The sequence below is a fragment of the Phoenix dactylifera genome, unplaced genomic scaffold (assembly GCF_009389715.1).
Source record: "Phoenix dactylifera cultivar Barhee BC4 unplaced genomic scaffold, palm_55x_up_171113_PBpolish2nd_filt_p 000207F, whole genome shotgun sequence".
In the NCBI taxonomy this organism is placed as follows: Eukaryota; Viridiplantae; Streptophyta; class Magnoliopsida; order Arecales; family Arecaceae; genus Phoenix; species Phoenix dactylifera.
In genome coordinates this window covers 890,245-911,560 of record NW_024067723.1, presented here as the reverse complement: position 1 = coordinate 911,560, position 21,316 = coordinate 890,245, and the positions used below count along the sequence as shown (strand labels likewise).

The 21,316-nt window shown below is 43.5% G+C and overlaps 2 protein-coding genes and 1 long non-coding RNA gene across 3 annotated transcripts; 1 reads left to right on the top strand and 2 right to left on the bottom strand.

Annotated features, from left to right (window-relative positions):
* Window positions 1-3,239: 3,239 nt before the first annotated feature.
* Window positions 3,240-4,910, bottom strand: LOC120105154 (binding partner of ACD11 1-like). Its single transcript, XM_039117352.1, has 3 exons — window positions 4,830-4,910; window positions 4,595-4,707; window positions 3,240-3,624 (listed from the first exon to the last, which is right to left on the bottom strand). The coding sequence occupies exons 1-3, from the start codon at window positions 4,908-4,910 to the stop codon at window positions 3,240-3,242; spliced, it is 579 nt and encodes a 192-aa protein (XP_038973280.1).
* A 329-nt stretch (window positions 4,911-5,239) lies between these two features.
* On the bottom strand, window positions 5,240-6,322 carry LOC103708458. The gene is made up of 3 exons (XR_005507529.1): window positions 6,239-6,322; window positions 5,779-5,955; window positions 5,240-5,330 (listed from the first exon to the last, which is right to left on the bottom strand). It is a non-coding gene; the product is annotated as an uncharacterized LOC103708458 (long non-coding RNA).
* Window positions 6,323-11,057: 4,735 nt separating this feature from the next.
* LOC103708433 lies at window positions 11,058-11,863 on the top strand. Its single transcript, XM_008793355.4, has one exon. The coding sequence runs from the start codon at window positions 11,146-11,148 to the stop codon at window positions 11,503-11,505; it is 360 nt and encodes a 119-aa protein (XP_008791577.1). The 5' UTR covers window positions 11,058-11,145; the 3' UTR covers window positions 11,506-11,863.
* The last annotated feature ends 9,453 nt before the right edge of the window (window positions 11,864-21,316 follow it).

The window sequence follows — 21,316 nt, the reverse complement described above, 5'->3', positions numbered from 1 at the left end:
CCTAAGATCCATATCTATGGCGTGTGGATTGAAACCCATCAAAAGGAATTCAGCCGCATGCCATGAATATTTATCTAGGTGGAATTACTCCTTCTCGGGTACCAACATCAGCATGAAGTTCGGGAGACTTCTCAAATGTCATCTGATCTCCAAATTTCATGTTCTTATAGTCATTGGAAAGCTACGGATGTATACTTTCCAACAAAATTTGAATCAACTTAATCAGACTTCTGTAGCTCTCAAAATTTTCAAAATACCATAAGATGTTCAATCTGTCATGGATTTCAACTGGATCTGAACTCTGAATTTCTTCCACATGTGAGAGGTCTTCATGGTTGAACTTCTCTTTATTTTGACATGTGACCACTTTTAATTAGCCATGGACCCATTCACGCCTTGGACTCAATCTAATTGACACTGAAGAGGCTAACCCATTGTGAATCAAATCACTTATTGCAGGGACTCAATCTAATTTCAGCTTGGACTCAACTGTTCTTGGACTCAAATTCTTTTCACCCCTCACCCAATGTCCCACGCCATTAGAATGAGGGTGGTGCTCCTGCATCATGTGGACTCCAAAATGCAAAGCCCCTCGAATCCCTACACACAGTCCATAAATATGCTCTTTTTCTCTCACTCAAATAACCTGCACTAAACCCCTCACTTGAACACGGCGCATCTCTCAAAAGTAATTCTAATGTATTGCCAAAAAAAATCTCATGCACATGAAGTCTCTCTCTCAAATAATCTCTCTCCCTACTTTCCCTCTTTTTATTTTGTTCATACGTATGCATGCAACATGCAAAATGCTATTTTCATATAAATCGGAAAGAAGATATATATATATATATATATATATATATATATATCATATATCATTGCTCTATCAATTCATTGTCATTTGAACAAGGCATACATCATTCCTTATAGCTGCATATCTAAATTTTATATTGACCTGATGCAACATATGTAAATGATGATTAGTAACTATAGATACTTGATATGGTCACATTCATCCATAGAATATTTTCTTATTTCATTTATATGTTATCCTATATTTATTTTATTTTTATATAAAATTTTTGATTCATTTTCAGCTTGTTTAAATTTTTTAATATTATTTTTCTTTAATTTGATCTTTAATCTTGAATTTCTAACCCTTTCTTTTGGTGTACATCATATATGGTCATTTGCTGATAATAAAAAAAGATATGAAATATAAAAAAGTATAAACAAGTGATTTATATGGAACTTCTGTATGGAATCATGCCACGGGTCCTGTTATCCTATCAATGCCTCAAAGGTCTCAATCATCACCAATTAAACCATGCAAACTGACTTCACTCTTGTGTTACATGCCAATTCCGACGTAGGTATATATATATATATATATAAATATATAAATATAAATATATATATATATATATATATATATATATATATATATATATATATATATATATATATAGGATAGTGCAACCGGACTAGCCAAATCACTACCAAACTAATTTCAGTTCTTAGAAATTACTTACAGTTATAGACTGTTTTTGAAAATGAGATGAAATTCCTTTTGGACTACTAAATCATGTTCCATTATGTGACAAATTACTTTGAGCCTTCTTCTGTGATCCTTGAAGGTCTGCCCAGCCTAGTTCTTTTGCATTTACATTTGCTTGATGCCATGTTAACAGCCTTACCTTCGTACCACATGGCTGTGTACAAGTTACCAAGTTCTGCAGGGAATCGGATCAAATATCTGGTGCAAACTGTTTGGTCGACTGGGCGAATGTCTGTAAGGCTAAGGAAAAGGGTAATCTGGGTGTCAAAAATCTTGAGGAACTGAACATGACATTGCTCTCCAAATAGGCCCACTAAAGGAAAACTCATCTTTTTCGGCGCTTTTTACAATCTTTACCGACGTTTATAAGTGTCGGCTAAAGTTCCGGCGACGCTAATCAAAGCGTCGTAGAAGCACCGGGAAATACTTATCCCAGGGCAAATTAATTTGAAGAAACTTAACATATTACTCAAAGAAAAAGCCAGCCATTAGAGGTCTACAAAACACATATGATCGCCCCAATTTGGAAAGACATCAGCAAAAATCTCAATGCATTCTGGATTTGTGTGGAGTTCGAGTTAGGAGACGCTTTGGATGTCAGATTCCTGGAGGATGAATGGATAGGTGACAAGCCTCTAAAACTCGCCTTTCTTTTGTCAATACGAGGCAACGTGCGTATGGGGGCGTTTGGTAACCCCAATAGGATCACCACGATGATTTAAGATCCCCGGTCATCCGAATGCTCAGGTGATTTGATCTCTAGTGATCTAAGATTAATGTATTTGGTAAGCCATAGTCCAGTGATTAAAAATCTTCGGGTATCCATGAGTAACTTGTTTGGTATGGTACGGAAATCCAAGATCACCAACCACATAATACAGCAAATACCCCTGATATATCTTAGATGATTTTTTTTATGTATTTTTAATTCTCATGAATCAAAAATGTAAGTCAATATGCTAATTTCTATAATAGCTCCATAATTTTGTCATATATTCTATTTTTAGTAGCCCTTATCATAAGAAAATCAGACCATATTCTCATTCTATCAACAATACTCTTTATGACGTCAAGTTTGAACAAATTGAATTATAGTTAAATTGTTACAACATCCAACATGTTTTTATTATTCTATTAAGGCTACCATGACTCGGCCCAATTGCCAAAGAATTTAGTTTTATGGTTCGGGTCCCATTCAAAAAATTTGTAGTCATTAAGAACTATTCAAGGGGAAGGAATTCAAGATCTTTTCAAGATAGAAGTTATATGCTCATCTAGCTGGTCCAGGTTTCACATGAATAAAATGTCTATGTGAATAATTGTGAAAAATTCGTTATACTAGTTTTATTGGATATTATCTATATGTATAATGTCTATCTGGCCAACACATGAATAAAATAGGATAACACTAAGAATTGTAACACCTGAATTATTAAAAAGCCATAAACATCAAAACTCCACCAAATCCACAAACATCTAAAGTATTCTTTTCACTACAAATGTCCATAATAAACAAACCATAAGATTTACACTAGGCAAAATTAAACATGAAAGTCAAATGAGAGGAACCACCACCAACTATAGCTGTGAGGAGGTCTAGGTAGCATCACACTGGATCAAAGTCAAATGAGGGTCTATATGCATCGCCCTCTAACTGCTTTAGCACATATCTTCTCTTGAATTATTGAGGTAGGGTAAAAAAGAAGTCAATTTTGGACTTATCTTTGCTAATGACCTCGCCAGCAATCAACATATCATCCTCACTGAAATCTTCAATCTTCATAATCTCCTCAAACAGAGCCATACGCCTCTCATCACTTTGCCCCTTTTTCTCAAAAAAGTTTGCAATTCTCTTGAAGTCTTCCCTACTCCCTTCACATGCACTGCTTATCCTTCCAATCTCAGTGACCAAGTTCTCTATGATAGTATCATTGTGCTTTCTCTTTTTACTTAGTAAGCCTCCTTTCTTCTCACTACCAGAAAACACGCGTATAGTGACGGAAATTCCCGTCACTATACCATGTTTCCGGTCACTAATACGGAATTTGTGACCAGAGCTCCCATCACTGAATTGGTTACAAAAACACGCGTCACTAAATTCTCAGTGACGGCGGCGATTCCCGTCACTAAACTTCGTGACAGAATCACCGTCACTAAACCATTACAAATCCAAAAATTAAATATTTAAGAAATTATGTATTTTCCGTCACTAACCAGTCATTGAGTTAGTGACGAAGGTAACTTGGTCATTGATTTTGTCACAGAATTTGGTCACAAATTTGGTCACTGATCTGTCACAACCTTCAGTGACAAATTTAGTCGTCACAGACATGGTCACAAATTTTGTCACTAAATTTATTATTAATTTCGTCACTGATCTAGTGACAAGGTTACCGTCACTAATTTGTCACAACTCACTGAGCAGAATCAATTTTTAGTAACCAAAATTCTGTCACTAAATTTATGGCTGCTCGTCACAATACTTGGTAAACAATTCAGTAACCAAATTTAGTCACTGATCACATTTCAATAACCTGGTACATTTGGTACATTGATTGGCTCATAATAATAATAATAATATCATTAATAGCAAAGGCATTCAACATTACGCAAAAGTTTTTTAACATGTCATTCAAAATAGGCATCAACATGTCCTAAATCCATCAAAATCAAAGTACAAAAAGTATGTCATAACAGAGATTTCATTCCTCCTAGGAATGCAAAGACCTATCATCTAAGGCAAAAGCAATTATAATGAAGCATGATCAGCAGAACCAGAATCACCATTACCCCCCCGTTCTGCATGCTATGGTCCAAAGCCAATCTCTTCTCTCATCTTTTGAAGAACCTCCTCTTGCCATTTTTTCTTTTAGTGCTCAAAAATACCTAGAAAGTCTTCACACGAGTACAGCTCTGGAGCTTGACTTGTAGAGGTAGAAGAGGATGATGATTGCCCAATAATTCCAGTAAGATCCTCCAGGGGACTAAAGCCATAGCTGAGGCGCCGGACATAAATGGTGCCGTTCGTCAAAGGACCTGGCTCTCTTGAGGGCATCCTTGCTCAAGACAAAACCCTTGGCCAGCATGCTGCTCACCACATCCTCTACCTTCCTCACTGCAGACTCAGTTGACGAGAGCTTCCCTTCCTTCTGCAGCACCAGAAAAAAAAGAAGATGGGAAGACAAAAACAGTGAAACCTTTTGAATTAATATAAGTAGGTTGAAATTACAAAACTAGAACTGGAAAACAATTACAAGTCTGATAATCTCACTAAATGGTTCCCAATCCCTAAGACAGTAATATATAAAAGGTCGTTATCTCTGACATGTTCCTTCTTGTTGAAACATAACATGCGAGCAAGACCTATAATCCCAAAAATGAAAGATACAGGAAAAATTTTAGTCTACCAGTTCAGAACTTTTGTTTTTGAAAATTATCACCACAACCTACTGGTACAATTATAAAGTAACACTCGAACGATGAAACGCTAATGAACGTGGCCCACACGGCTTTGTTTTTTCATTCATTCTTTTTTCAAGGAGAAAACCACCACGTATACAAAATTAAAAGCAAAAAGTCACAATATGGCTTTCATGTCATGCAAAAATCTGAGAGTCAGATGATGAAGAAATCTATTAAATATTCACAATTTTCTCTTATATTTCCCTCCCACCTGAAATCTAGGCCTCATAACAAGAACAGATCTTCCATATTTGTCAAAGTAATCAGCCCGGTAAATCTTTCCAGTAGCAGCTTCATGGGCAACATCTTCCTAGTAGTCAACAAGAAATTACATCAGGAAACAGAAAGCTACAAACAAACTTGTAATCATGTAGGCTTTACCAAAATATCAAGAATGAGTGGACTCTAAAAATTCTATGCAGTTGATAAATAGCAACTTATCTGCACTTTCTTTCAAAATAAGGGCTTTGGAGATATAAAAATTTGATGCAGATTCTTCCTTCTTACAGTTGAATGATGGCACACTAATAAACTAAATGAAGGAGGTAGATCACTTAATCTTTGCGTTCTGTCAATTTTTGTTTCGCTCTTGCCAAATGTGGGCAAATGGTCATTGTGTCTTTTTGATTTAATGTTTTAATAAATCTAGCCTCTTCTTAGATTTGCGAGGAGTTAAAATTCAGAAATAATTTGATTGGTCAGTAACCAACTTGTGTTAAACTACATTTCTTCAAGAACATAAAGAACTCTACCCATACCCAGCGAATGGCTTCTGGCTTGTATTTCAATCTCCATTTCACAGTCTCTTTCAGCCTTTTACTTGCCTTTTCTGCATTCCAGTTTCTTGACCGGAGGTACCTTGATATTGAAGCATCTGAACAGAAGTCTGGCAGTGCTTCCGACCATGGACCAATCATCCTTCGAACTTCATTTATCTGCTTGGAAAAGGCATCAACATTACCTATATATGATAAGCATGATACAACAGGAACCCCTTAACAATGTTGTGAGACATAATATTCCATAAAGATCTTAACATGCTTTCTCAGAAAAAGGAAGGAGCTTAAGATGCTCTTCAAGTGAAAATAATAAGATGCTTTTCAAGGGAACACTATAAGATGCTTCAAGTGATAACCAAAATTTGGAATGAAGATGTCATGCATAAAACTTAAGAGGCATAAATGGAAGCATTTAGTTGGTTAAAATGAGTATGTTTACCTTTGCTTGCTGTTCTTCAGGAGACAAGGCTTTCTCAACAGCACTCGATCATGATTTTCTCAAAGGCATTGTTATATAATTTAGCAAACTTCTAAAAGATCTAAAAATTAAATTGATAGTACTAGTACTAGTACCAACGCCTGTAGGTTGGCAAATAGATAGTGGTGAATCTATTGTATTAGAAGAACCTCCCTCAGCATCCATATCATCTCCCAAACTCATAGTATCACCTAAGGCTTCTTATTCTTCCTCAATTTATTCATAAGCATCACCTGGATCTTCTGCACCCTCCCCATTTGCTCTATTGTTACCAAACATAATTAACAAGTCTTCATAATAAGAAAAAGGCTTGTTTCTCAGGCCAGCTGCATGGGGATGACTCTGTCAACACAAAACAAAGATTATTAAACAATTTTAGAGATACAAACAAGTGAAGAATTATATTGAAAAGGCATAAATTGAAAGCAAACTTAGAAAGTAGATATTTATACAACACCTTCACCCATAGGTCATAAACATCTTTATCTGCCACCACATATTTCTCTCTATCATTCCACCCAAATTCCGAGCAGTTTGGTCCTAACATTTATGCAACTACATTGTACTGCTTTTTTAGTAACTTCACATGATTTTCAATATGTGGAGTTCCTCTTAGTCCACAACCAGAAAGCTTTTTCTCCATCATTTTCTCCAAATGCTGGTGAACTCCTGGCCTAAATGTGCCATTATCACCCTTCCAATCACCAGCATTCACTACCTCAATAAGGCACTCAACCAGCTTTGCATCTTCAGTCTTTGTCCAAATTTTTTTTCAAAGAAGTAGTTCTGTCTGCCCTTAAGTTTGCTTTTTTATTTTCTTGAAAAAGTTATTCTTCCATCCTAAAAATTAGACAGAAACAATAATATATTGCACACATTAGACACAAGTAATTGTACATATTTAATTGAATAAAAGAAGTGACAAATAAATTATTGAATATTATATAGCAAACATAATAGATAAAACAATAGCAAAATAGATGATGACATTACAAAAATAACAGAAAAAAATTGTTCAAGTACAAATAGAAATTTTATTAAACATATTAGCCTATGCATTTCGATTATTCATCCATTGTTCGAACATATCATTCGCCAAATTCTTCCTGAAAGCAGCCCAAGCATCACTTGTCTCTACATAGGTTATTCTATCACTAACTTCTTCCTCTTGTGAGCTAGTGACATCCCCAACAACCTCGATGTCCATTGGGTCAATAAGCATTTCTTCTCTGATAAAGTTGTGAAGAAGACAACAAGCACTTATGATTCTACATTGGGTTTTTACAGAGTAAAATGACTTAGACCTTAGAATTGCCCATCTTCCTTTTAGCAACCCAAAGCATCTCTCTATAACATTCCTAGCCCGAGAGTGCTTCATATTAAAGAACTCATGAGCATTTGTGGGTTGTTGACTCTGTCTCCACTCAGTCAAATGGTATCTTTGTCCTCTATAAGGAGCCAAAAAGCCTTCAGCATTTGCGTATCCAGCATCACATAGATAATAGTAACATGTATATTGTAAAATAGGATAATTAGTTTCAAAATAAGTAATACATCACTTGGTATGAGAATTTGGCTATTCTATTTATCATTTTTTTACTTACCTTGGGGCATCTTTATGCCATTTCTTCTCGAAATGGCATCTTGAAGCACTCGAGAATCAGTAGCTGATCACTCCCACCCAGGCAATACATAAATGAATTGCATGTCTCGAGTGTAAACAGCAAGGATATTAGTAGCAATCTCACCCTTGCGGCTTCGATACCTAGGCTTGTCGACCTCCTCTACATTGACCTTTATGTATATTCCATCAAGTGCTTCGAGGCAGTTCTATATTTATAAGATAGTTTATTTAGTTTAGTAGTATAATTTAATTGGTACAACTAAAAGTAGTGGTAAAGAGTACCTTGAACCACTTCCACTTCTCATATGTACATTTCTCCGTTACAGCTTTAGGTTTCCGTAACAATATGGAGACGTAGCACAGAGTTGAGAACATCATGGAATTGTCTACTTATTGTCTCGCTAGAATGGGCGACTTGTCTCTTAACTATAGAGTTGATCTTTTGAACCCGCTTCAAGACAGGATTACTCCGAGGGTCACTTTAGTTGTAGTTTATGTCTAGATCTGGATATTATCCCATTCTTCACATCATGTGAAATTATATATAAAAATATGGCAACCATTTCCTCTACATCTATGTTTTTAGAGGATTTGAGTCTCCTTTGTGTTTTTAGTAAATGACATAATTTGTGAATGGCTCTTCTATCCATCCGTATATTTTCAACAGAGGTTAAGTCACTATCAAATATAATTTTACCCAAATTCATTGACCTTATGTACTGCCTACTAACTAAATCCATTTTCCATCTTAATCTCAAATTAGATTGATTTCTAAGTATAAGAGTAGTAAGCAATTGTATGCTGAAGTATATGTACTCCATCATTTTCATTTGAAAAAGTAAGACATCAAGTAACTGCAAATGCCTTGACCTTAGAAATCGAGCCATTACTGCAAACAATAATGCAAACAATTTCATTTTACATTGCAAGCTTTTTTTAATCTCAAAAGAAAAGTGCAAATCTTTACTAGTTTAGTTATAAAAAGAAAAATTTCATGTTAGCCAAGAGTGGAGAAGAGAACCAAATCCAATAAAATTTTACATCAAAACCACGTTCAATTCTCCTACCAAAACTATGGTGAATTGGATGTCAAAAGCCCAATCCAACATAGATCCCCAAAACAGAATAATCCTAACCAAACCAATAAGAAAAATTCTAACCAAAGCTTGACATATCATAACCTTTTTATAATAAAGAAATCACAAAAATGACTCATCCACCATGCTATAAAAAAATAAATCATAATAATACATTTTCATAATTATAATTAAACAGTGATTTGAAAACTTTAAGATCAATGCCAGGGTTACTTACCTCGGTTCGCTCTTGGAACTCTAATCTCAGCCAACGAATGCTCAATACCTATTAAATGATTAACAATGAATTATCCACCGTTCTTTAATTAATTCTAACTTAAAACCCTGAGTTGGGCTTGAATGAATCTCAAGTCTGATCGATTAATTTGACTAGAAACTACTAATTTTGTAGAAAGAAAAGAGGTACACCCTCAAAGTGATTTCTCTCTCTCTTAGTTATTATATTCATCTATTTTAAAATTTATTTTTATCTTAATTCTCTATCACTTATTCACTATTTATTTATGCATTTTATTCTATTTTCCCTTTTTCTTTTCTTTTCTTTTCTTTTCTTTTTCTTTTCGTCTCTTTCCTTTTCTTTTCTTTTCCTTTTATTTTTCTTCTCTGTTTCTTCCCTGTTTCTTCTTTTCTTCTTTCTCCAAAACCTTCTCTTCCTCCCTTTCCCCACTTCTCCGGTTCCTTTCTTTCCCTCTTCATCTCCTTCACTCTCTAACGCCCTCTCTCACCCTCACACATTCTCTCTCGCTCCTCAAGCCCTCTCTCACCCTCACACATTCTCTCTCACTCCCCAAGCCCTCTCTTTATTCTCCCAACTTCTTCTCCTTCTCTTTTCTTCTTTTCTCCTCTCCTTTCCTCTCTTTCCCTTAATTCTCTTCGACTTCTTCTCTTCCCTTTCTTCTTCTCAACCCTCCTCCTTCCTCTTATCTCCTCACACGAAGCCAAGAAGAAGAGGTCTTCCGCATGAGAGGGGCCGGGCCACGGCCGGCGGCACCCTCAGCCGTGCTTGCGGCCGACGCCCAAACAACTCGCCGCGAAAAAAAAAGGATTGTTTTTTTTTTTCATGGAGTCTCCTACAGCTATGAAGAATAGTTTGGTTAACATATTTTAATCTAAGATCAACGCGCTCCGATGATATTGGATACCCGTCCTCAAGGACAAGTTTCTGATCACTGGACTGAACGGTGATTTGAAAAGTAGGGATGATCCGATATCACCGTCACGTGGGATTATTAGGATGTAACCAAACACGGTAATTTTATCACCTTCATTCGGATCACCCTCGATCCTGGGGTTATCACCCTATACCAAATGCCCCCTAGAGGAAAAATACTGCTCACCCAACTAAAGGCATGTTTGGATGATTTGCCTAAAATATTATAGGATTCATAGGTTGGGGCAGCCCACTCAGCCTATAATCCTACATTTTTGCTAATTGTACTGATCTAACCTATGAATTCTACAAATTTTGAGCCCAATCATCTAAATAAATCTTAAGTGCGTCAAGAAGCCTTTGTAGAAGCTAATTACAAGTAGTTTTTTTTGCATGACTATTCTTCTAAAAATTCAAATTTGTGTGAATATTCTTTTAAAATTTATATGTATTTTTCTACCCTCATAAAATACTATTTTTGCACAAATACCCCTAATATAAAAGTTTTCTAACACCATTAATATCTACTTATTAAGAATATTTTAGTTATTTTAATTTAAAACCGATAATTTTTTAACAGCATTAGATAGTGTGGATTCATATGTAAAAATAAGGATTAAAAAAAAGAATACAATAGCAAAACAATTTTTTTACAAGAGTATACATATAAATATTAATTTTTAAAAAATATTTATGTAAAATTCGAGAGGTATTCATGAAAAAAAAACACTTAAAATAACGTCCTCGATGCGCTCCCGTAACTGCGGGAGAACTCGCGCGTACATTTTAAGAAGTCGTCAGCAGCTGCCGCATTTAGGTTTCTTTTAACTCACGTGCAGAACACGTGCCCCAGGCATTTCGAAGGGAGCCATCATGCGGTTACGCCACAGGCGGTGATCGGAACCTGAAGTTCATCCATCGCGGGGCCGAGAGGTATTGACAACTCCTTTCTCTCTCTTCCTCCGATCGCTTGATCAAACGAACCATCCGATCCGAGATGTCTCCTCCTCCGTCGAAGGCGATCGCGTCGGCGGCCGGCATGCTGCGGGGCCGGATAAGAGCGGCGTTGCGCACTAGGGGCGGCGACGGCGGCGAGGGGGCGGGGCGGTGGACCAGCCCGGGGACGCAGGAGCGGCCGAACGGGTACCTCTTCAACCGGACGCCGCCGCCGCCGGGGGAGTCGCGAAAGTGGGAGGACTGGGAGCTCCCCTGCTACATCACTTCCTTCCTCACCATCGTCATCCTCGGCGTCGGCCTCAACGCCAAGCCCGACCTCACCCTTGAGACCTGGGCCCACCAGAAGGCCCTCGAGCGCCTCCAGCAGCAGCAGCAGCAGCAGGTCGCCTCCGATGAGTGATCTCCGGCTCCGATCGCCTCCCTTGCTCGGTCCCTGGTAACGGTTTCTCCTTCGGTTCGCCTCTCTATCTTTTTCTTTTGTGACGATGGGAGCAATGGGAATTCAGAATTAATAAGGTCAAGGGTTGTGTAAGATGGTGGGATTTGGATGGAACCCTAAGCTATCTCTGACAAAATTGTGCTTTTACCTTTTTTTGGCATTTTAAGATCGTTATATCTATCTCTGATTTTAGGGTTTAAAAACGGATGAATTTTATGGTTGTTTTTTGATACCTGAGATGATGCTTTATACTGCGTAAGGTTTTGGTAACAATGTTGAAACTTTATCAAATTATATGAAATGATGATTTTGGCACTAATTTTATGCTGTTCTATTTTTCTGGGTGTATTTAGGATGAGTCTTGGTGCAGTGGTAAGGTTGCTCCATTGTGATTACAGCTCACAGGTTGGAAACACAGAAACAGCCCCTCCACACATTGGGTGAGGTTGTGTACATATGACCTTTCCCGGAACCCTATAATGGCGGGAACCTTGCACCTGACAGTCTTTTTTCTCTTTGTTTGGGTGTATTGCCTTAAAATTAGATAGGATAGAAGTGTTATTTTAGAACATGCCAAATGTATTTGTTCTTGGTGTCTCTGGTTATATTGAGAGGAAATGGGAGGACCATTTCTTTTTCTCCTTTTTTTTTTTTTTGCTAAAAATGATAGTATCATACATAACGTGTACGAATACAACCAAAAAAATTAAAAAACAACACATCACGAAGTGCACTAGGCAACTCCACCTTGCCCACCCATATATAGGCTCCTAAGTGGTTAATAACAAAAGAGGCCACCCAATCCGCAGCTCCATTTGCCTCACGAAATATATGCTTTGCCTGAATAACCATCCCATCACGAACTAATGCCCGGATGTCCCTCGACAGCGGGTGGTAGTCGTCGACCCCTCCTGACACCTGCAGAAGCCACCCAATGATCGTCGCGGAGTCACCCTCCAAAAGGACCCTCGTTGCCCGCATATCACGCCTAACATAACATAATCCGAACCCGGCCGCTCTCAACTCCGCCCCTGACACCGAGGTGTCAAACAACTGGCATCCCCCAACAGCAATCACCCTTGAGTCCGGGCCTTTCACAACAAAGCCTGCACCTTCCCTCACGCCGCCCTGCAGGACGCAACTATCGAAGTTGACCTAGAGAAAACTCGGAGATGGGGGCTCCCAGGTAAAAACACCATGTGAGGCGTTCTACGAGCAAAGGTAGAGCCCCAGATATCCCGAGCTGTCAAAGGTCTATCCGAGTAGACCGCCTAAGCGACCTCCACTGCGAGCAGCCTCGCCCTCTCCACCACCATCTCCGGATGGGGTTTATCTCTCCAAAGGTCCAAGCATTCTTCGCAAGCCAGATCTGGTAGGCAGTATAGGTCACCCGCACCGCCTCAGATCTCGACTGCGAGGGCCCAGCCAATCGCCTCAATACCTGCAGGAAGAACGTCGCATGACACCAGATCTCCACGGAGAAACCTGCTCACCTCCAGACTCTCCTAGCTCGGTGGCACTGGAAAATAGCATGGTTCGGCGACTCATCTAGCTGATACTCAAGGCACTAGGGATGGATACCCATGCCCCTCTCGACCAGTAGAAGTCTCGTTGGCAACCGACCTCAAACGATCTTTCAAAGGAACAAGACCACTCTAGGGTGCAGGCCAAAATGCCAGATCCAACCCAAATGCACTGCAGGCTGCTCACCACCCTGGACGACGCAGCTGACATCGGCCACCCTGACCGTAGATCTGCAGGACATACTCCAAATCCTAACTTCAAGGCACGGGTGTACTGGAACTGGGATCGATCTAATCCGCTCTGCAAGTGGCTCACCGAAGAGCTATCTGATCTGATCTGTGTCCCAACCCTCCCGGGACGAACAAGGTCACACACTCGAAGTCCCTCGCCTGCCTCAACGCTGACTAGGCTCGGCGCGCCTCAGCGAGAGCTCATCCACCCAGGCATCCTCCTGCCCATTATAAAAAAGTGAAGCTGCCCTCCAACCCTCCAGTCTTTGCTGCACCCTGTGCACTACGTCCTGACAGTTCGCAACCCGCAACCTCCTTCCAGTGATAGGGACTCCTAGATAGCTCCATGGCGCATCCTGCTCTCTCATACCCAGTAGCCTCCTGATCTCCTGTCGCACCCGTACCTTAGTCTTCGGGCTAAAAACAATGGTCGATTTCTGAAAGTTCACCCTCTGGCCCGATGCTAAGCAGTAATCCTCCAAGACGCTTCGAAGAAGTGCGGCATCCTTGGGCCTAGCCCTAGCCAGCAAAAGACAGTCATTTGCAAAAAGGAGGTGAGAGATCGGCTGGGCGCCCGAAGCTGGAACATAGGCGTCCAACGCCTGCACCCCACAAGCATGTCGCAATGCATGGGACAAAACATCAGCACAAATAACAAATAAATATGGGGAGAGGGGACAACCCTGACGCAGCCCGACGGACGACCGGAAGAAAGGTGATGGCGTACCGTTGACCAGGATGGAAAATAACGGACTTTGCACACCCCATGATCTAGGAGATCCAGGTCTCGTGGAAGCCAAGGCTCGCCAAAGCCCTACGTAAGAAGCACCAGCGGACTCTGTCGTAGGCCCTCTCTATATCGAGCTTTATTGCCATGTAACACTTTCGCCGTGGCGCTCGTTGTAGGTCCCACATCATCTTCTGGGCTATCAGTACGTTGTTGGTAATGCTCCGACCACTGACAAAGGCCCCCTGCTCCGAACAAATGAGACGGGGAAGGAGGGGTTGCATCCTACTCACCAATATCTTCGCTACCACCTTGTAAAGGGTGGTGCAAAAACTGATGGGTCTGTAATGACTGGGCTCCGCCGCATCGCTCCGCTTCAGAATCAGGATGACAAAGGTCGACTTCCAGTCATCTGACATAATCGCTGACCTGAAGAATAGCTGGACTGCCTCCACCACAGCTCTTCCAACAATGCCCCAATATCTCCTAAAGAAAAATGGGGGAAAGCCATCCAGCCCGAGGGCTTTGTCCTCCCCCAGAGCCCAGACCGCCCCTCTGATCTCCGCCTCCGTCACCTCCTCGATCAGGGCTGCATTTTCCGACGTCCCCACCACAGTGTCTGGACGAATGAAGACCTCCCCGCCATCCGAGCCCCCCCTCCTCAGTCCATCTCGATCGAAAAAAGTCAACCAGGAGATGCCTGATCGAGCTCTCCTCCTCCACTCGTGACCTAGCCCCATCCCACAAGGATCGGATCATGCTCCTCTGCCTCCTGATGATGGTGGACTTATGGAAAAAACGGGTGTTCCTGTCCCCCACCTGTAACTACTGGAACCGGAACTTCTGCCTCCAAAACATCTCCTGCTGTCTCAATAAGGAATGATGTTCAGCCAGCCTTTGCCGTAGAAAGCACATATCATCCTAGGGTAGGTCGCTCAAATTGTCCTCCCTCCCCTGTAACTCCAAAATCGAGGCCTCTACCTCCTCCAATCTCGTAAAAATGTTCTCCACTGCCTCACGATTCCATCGTCGTGGTTTACGCCTGGTAAGCTCCAGCCTGCGGGAGACCCGCTGCATGGCGTCACCCCGCACCGGTAGTGCCCAAGTCAGCCTCACAATCTCCCAGGATCGGGGATACACCAGCCACATACACTCGAATCGGAATGGTGGGTGGTAGTGGGAGGACCATTTCTTCACAGTTCCTTTACAACTCTTTAAGGGTCATTTGCTTAAAGAAGGTTTATTCAAATGTTTTGTGTTCCTGGTTTACACATTTTCTGTCTATTTGTTTGGATTCTTGAGGCTTTTAATTGTTCCTTGCATGCTCTGAATCCTCTTGGTAGCTATCCGAACAACAATCTTTATCCTTTTTATTTTTGGATATTTGAAGTGTCCAAGATCTTATTTCTCATTTTTGGCATCCTGGTGCATTGTTTAATTTTAGAGAGATGAATATGGAGTCTGCACACCTCATTCCCTTAAAAAAACCTTGATACTCATGGGTGAGGCTATATAAATGAGGCAAATGCATTTTGTAGAGATGCCTATGCAAGATGCATGCCTTGATCTTGTTTTAAGCCGATATTCTAGGAGCATGCACATTAGCTGCGATTATATCCAATACCTATATAACAAGAGGGATGATTATGGATGTATTGTTACATGATGTTGTATGTGGATTCAAATGCCAAACTTAGGGATGATAAAGTATTTCACCCAAATGCATTAAACTTTCTTTGAACATTGTGGTAGTATTGAACTACAGTGGGTTGCCTTTGGTGATCTCTCTCTCTCTCTCTGCTCGTTTGGAGCATTCAGTTTAGATCCTTACCAATATCTTATAAGTTTTCAAGTCCGATAAAGACACATATCAATGCTTTGTTCTTGTTTTTGGTTGGGACTTGGGAGATCTCTTTTCGTCGTTTCTTTTACTTTGATATATTGTTAGAGTACTTCAGATCTTTGATTTATCATATAATTAATCCATTAATCCTTATACAAGTTGAGTTACTTGTCAAGAGGTTCAACTACCTTCCTTCCAGTACTTGGCATTTTCAATGGTCCATTGCTATTCCTACAAATTCCTAGCATCATTTGCATGTAATGTTTCATCTTTTTTCCAATATTTTAATGGTAATACAACCAGATGGTCTCAACTACTAGCCAGTTCCTTAGTTCACTTTGGTTAATTTTTCCAATTCACCTTAGCAACAGCTTGTGTGGCCAACATTGATTGACCTTAATCATATTTTTCCAATTCAGCATTTCCAGATGTTGATTCAGTCATCTATGCTGCTAGGGTTGAAAACAAGCCAAATAAAATTGGACTGCATCTATTTCCATATTTGATGTGGATCAGATTCAGATAGAAATTCTGGTATCTAATTGGATTTGGATCCGAATTTGAATATCTAGATGGATCCTGATCTGATTGGATTTTAAAGATTTTTCTGATTCGGATTCAAAGAATCGGTAAAACTGTATCACCCACGATTTCAACTAGTGACCTTTCATTTGAATGAAAAGCTCTCAACCACCAGTATACAACTTGTGTTTCTGTTTTAGTAGTTTATTCTACTTATACATATGTATTCCGGTCATTAAATAATCATTTGATATATATTGTCATATTTCATTGTGTGATTTTTTTTGGTAAAAATAAGTCCTTTTCTCTTTGATAAAAAAATAAAAAATGAATATATTTTATTTATTCTTTATGATATTTTTCAAAGCTTTACTACTAAAAATATTTAAAATATTAATAACTTCTATATATTCCTAGATTTATATATAATTTTCTTACAAGCACTCTAAGAATAGATAATTCATGACTATTTTTAGTTATGTTATAATTAAATAATAATAATGATATTTGATGGAAAAAAATATTAATATTTTATATTATATTTTTTATCTAAAATAATTTTTGGCTTTTAATATTTTAATACAAATCCATTCGGACTAGTGGCTTAGGTCCTTGGCTAGGTTGGTCTCCGTGTGGGTTTAATTGCATCCTTAGTTACCTATTTGTTGCATGTGATCTAGTGAATTCTATCCTCATTTTTTATGGTTAACTTTCTTCATTGAATTCTACTAAAAATCAATTTATATCCTGATAATATCCAACTTATATCTATATTAGGATAGAAAAATATGGATATAGCTAATATCCAATTTGCATTTATAACCATTTAGAACAAATATATATATATATATGCTTAATATCTGATTCATAACTGTTGCTGGTGGTCCAAACCGAGAACGATTGGCACAGCGGTGTGAACGGGGTTCCCTTTGAGTTGCTTTGGTTGCGCTCCGCCCTCCGCCGTGAAACCTGCAAGCAAGCCTCGCACCACCACCGGGATAGTGGGGGCCCTCCGACGATCAAGTCAGAGGAGATCGAAGGAGAAGGAGAAGGAGAAGGTAGCAGGTGAGATGATACTCTGGAAGATATATCTTACCCTCCCCCTTCCCCCCCAGCCTCATATATATCAGGCTGGGGGGTTTTCCGGGGATTCGTCATCGTGTGGCACGATGGGGCTGCCACTGACATGGCCGTTACAGGGCGTCGTGGGGCAGCGCTGGGTACAGCCATGGCAGGGCATAGTGGAGCTCCGCTTTGTACGGCTGTTACAGGGGATCGTGGGGCAGCGCCGGATACGGCCGTTGCAGGGAGTAGTGGAGCAGGGGGCCGCGGCGTGCCTCAGAGGAACAGTCTGTTGTTGTCGAGAGATTGCCGACTCGGGGTCGGATTGCTGGATCAAGGGGCAGCCGACTCGGGGTCGGGCTGCGGAGCCGAAGATATCCGACCCGAGGTCGGATTGCTGGATCAAGGGGCAGCCGACTCGGGGTCGGGCTGCGGAGCTGAAGATATCCGACCCGAGGTCGGATTGCTGGATCAAGGGGCAGCCGACTCGGGGTCGGGCTGCGGAGCCGAAGATATCCGACCCGAGGTCGGATTGCTGGATCAAGGGGCAGCCGACTCGGGGTCGGTCTGCGGAGCTGAAGATATCCGACTCGAGGTCGGATTGCTGGATCAAGGGGCAGCCGTAGTCTTCCTGGGCGCGCGTGCCGGTCACGTGGGGCATGGTGGCTAAGTTCCCCCGTAACAGTAGCCCCCCACTTCCGAGCCTGGAACCAGGAGGGGAACGGGTGAAGGGAGTGATGCTTCGAGATTGCCGCCATTCCTCGGAAAGGCGCGCGCGCTCCGAGCTTTCCGCCTTCTTTATGGCGTATGGCAGTTGTCGCTGATCTGGCGGTCTGCGGATTTCGGCGGACATCCTTCCTTAATGGCGTCGATTCGCCTTTGGGGCGCGAACAAACTTTCGGCAGCCAGGCGTCCTCTGGCGTCACCGAGGCGTCACCCGCCTTTCTGCCTATTTAACCGGGGGCCCTCCCCCGTCCGCCTTTCTCTTCACAGGCATCTTCAAGTTTCTCCCTTGTGCCGCTGCCGTTGCCGCCGAACTGTTCGTTCGCTCCTCCTTTGACGCTCTCGGAGCCGTTCTTCCTTCCTTTCCGGTGAGTTGCCCCACTCTTCAATTTAGGGCTCTCCGTACTTTCTCCTTTCGTGTTAGTGTACTCCAGTCGTTCCGGTGCCTTCCTCCCTCTTGACCCCGTCCTGACCGTAGGTTCACTGGCCATTAGGGATGGACGAAGTAAGGGCGGACCGCATTCAGTCGGAGCTGGTCCCTGAAGACCTAGATAGGTTCGTGGCCCGGTACCACCTTCCCGAAGCCTGCAACATTACGCTCCCGGGGCCTGAGGAGAGGATGTCCCATCCTCCTCCAGGGAAGGTCGCCATCAATGAGGACATCCTTCGGGCTGGGTTCCGCTTTCCCCCCTCGGACTTAGTCGTGCAGGTGCTTCGGGATTTAAGAGTGGCGCCGACGCAACTGGTGCCGAACTCATGGCGCACCCTGACGGCCTTCCAGGTTCTCTGCCGCATGCATGAGGTTCCCGCCACCCTGAATGTCTTTTGGGAATGCTACGGCCTGAGCGGCCACCCCCGGGACAGAGGGTGGTGGTGCTTCGCGGCGCGGCGAGGGTGCGGCCTCGTCAAGGATGCTCCTTCCTCCATTCACGGCTGGAAGGAGCGTTTCTTTTTCATTGACGTAGATCCCTCTTGGGGAATCGGGATAACCTGGGAGACGCCGATGAAGTCCCCGATCGGCTTATCGAGGTTGTCGAGGGAGGAGTCCGACGGCGTTGCCGTCTTGAGGGGGCTGGTTGCCGAGGGCTGGCTTCCCCCGGTGGCCCGCCTTATTTCCGAGGATGCCTTGGTGAACGTCGGTCTGAGCTCGGTCCCCGCCGACCGTGAGCCCGCCACCACTTCTTTTTTAGCTCTTTTCTCCTCTTTCGTTTCTTCTTTCCATCAGCTTCTCAGTTTCCGACCATCTCGTCCTTTTTGCAGAAATCGACGACGTCATGCGGTCGGACAAGGCGACGGCTGTCAGTAGGGCGTCCCTACTGGAAGCGGTCCGGAGGAAGAAACGGACTCCTCCGAGCGGGGTCCCACCGGCGAAGAAGTCCCGCCAGCAGGCGACTCCGACGCCGACAGACGGGTCCGGACCCACCGGTCAGGGGGACGCCGCGGGCTTGGACCGACAGTTGACGCCGTATCAGCCCTCCGGTGATGAGACTACCGCTTTTCCGGAGGCGTCACCCGGGCGCGCCCGAGACGGCCGGGTCGGACGCGATCGGTCCCCAGCCCGGCCTTCGACTCGGTCGGCTTCGGATGATACGAGAAGGAGCGCGCCGAGGCCCCGGCCGAGCGGGACCCTGTCGATTTCTGGAGCGGCCCCCGCCCCGAGCACGGTCAGCACGACTCTCCCCCAAGCAATGGGTAAGGGTAAGGCCGCAGAACCACCGTCCGGCTCCGGGGCGAAGTCGGGGTCAGCCTTCACTTTCGCCGGCGCCCGAAACCTCATCGAGACGGTGCTGCTGGAGAGTGACCGTAGGCGGGTCCGGCAGATGGGGATCCCTGACGTCGGAGCTGCCAGCTGCGTCTGTCTCATGTCGGTGAGTGTTCTTCTGGCCGCTTTCGTCATTTATAGGCTCTATTGATCCCCGCCTGACGCCCTCATTTTTCCTATCTCTTAGCTCGCCCAGTACATGATCCGTCTGGAGGAGAGCCACGAGGAACAGGCGAGACTTCTGGCGAGGGCCGAGAGCCGACTGAAAGCTGTAGAGGAGGGAGGCCAGGCTGCGGCGGGGAGGACGACCAGGGACCTCGAGACGAGGCTCCAGGTGGCCGAAGAGCGGGTACTCGGCTTCGCCGCCCTCGAGAGGCAACTGTTGGAGACTCAGGAGCAACTCAAGGTTGCCTCGGGTCTCGAAGGCGAGATCAGGAAGGCGGAGGAGCGGGCCGAAGAGCAGTCCCGGAAGGCTGCCGACTTCCGGGAGAGGTGGGAGAAGGCCCAGCAGTCAGCCGACAACGCCCGCAACCGAGCCCGATCTCTTGAAGCCAAGCTGGCCGAATTGGAATCGGCCTTGGAGGAGTCCCGCGCGAGCAACCAGGAGCTTCATTCGCGCCTGGAGGAGGCTGAGGCTGCTCGCGTTGCTGCCGAGGCGAAGCACATGGAGGCTCGGGCCGATCTGCTGAGGGTCTCCTCCGAGGCGGATGACCGGATTGTGGCGAAGGTCATGGAGGCAAAGGCTCAGATTACGGAGCGAGCGGAGGCGGCGCTGGCCGAGAAGAGCGCGGAAATCGGGCGTCAGGCGGTACAGGCCTATCGTCAGTCCGCCGAGTTCATCCGTGACATGTCGGATGCGGGGTCCGACTCCTTTGCCTTAGGCTTCGATGAAGGCCTGGCAAGGGTGTCCACTAAATACCCCGGAATTGACCTGAGTGGGGTCTCCCTCCTCGACTCCCCTCCGATGCCATTGCCTGCCGGTTCTCCAACCGTCTCCCTACCCTTCGCGGACGTGCTCGCCGTTCCCGATCCAGGGGTTCCTCCAAGCTGACCCTCTGTACTTTTTCTTTGTTCTTTTCTTCGTATGTTGGCGTTTTGCCATGTTGTATGGGTCTCGGCCCTAATGCAACGAAAGTTAATGCAAACAAAGTGTTTCCTCATTTCACTTTCGTCCTTCCTCTTTTTAACTCTTGGTAGCGTCTCGCCGACTCCTGACTCTTGAAGTTCCTCCGGCACTAGGCCAGGCATCCGAGGGTTAGGCCTCAGGAAATCCTTCCGGCGCTAGGCCAGGCATCCGAGGGTTAGGCCTCAGGAAATTCTTCCGGCGCTAGGCCAGGCATCCGAGGGTTAGGCCTCAGAAAATTCTTCCGGCGCTAGGC

Excerpts from the sequence above, each read along its gene's own strand:
- LOC120105154 (XM_039117352.1), bottom strand. The coding sequence starts at position 4,910 with ATGTTATGTTTCAACAAGAAGGAACATGTCAGAGATAACGACCTTTTA. Across the intron at positions 4,708-4,829 it reads TAGGGATTGGGAACCATTTA|AAGGAAGGGAAGCTCTCGTC; the intron begins GTGAGATTATCA and ends CTGGTGCTGCAG. Across the intron at positions 3,625-4,594 it reads GATGCCCTCAAGAGAGCCAG|TGATGGGAGCTCTGGTCACA; the intron begins GTCCTTTGACGA and ends TAACCAATTCAG.
- LOC103708433 (XM_008793355.4), top strand. The coding sequence starts at position 11,146 with ATGTCTCCTCCTCCGTCGAAGGCGATCGCGTCGGCGGCCGGCATGCTG.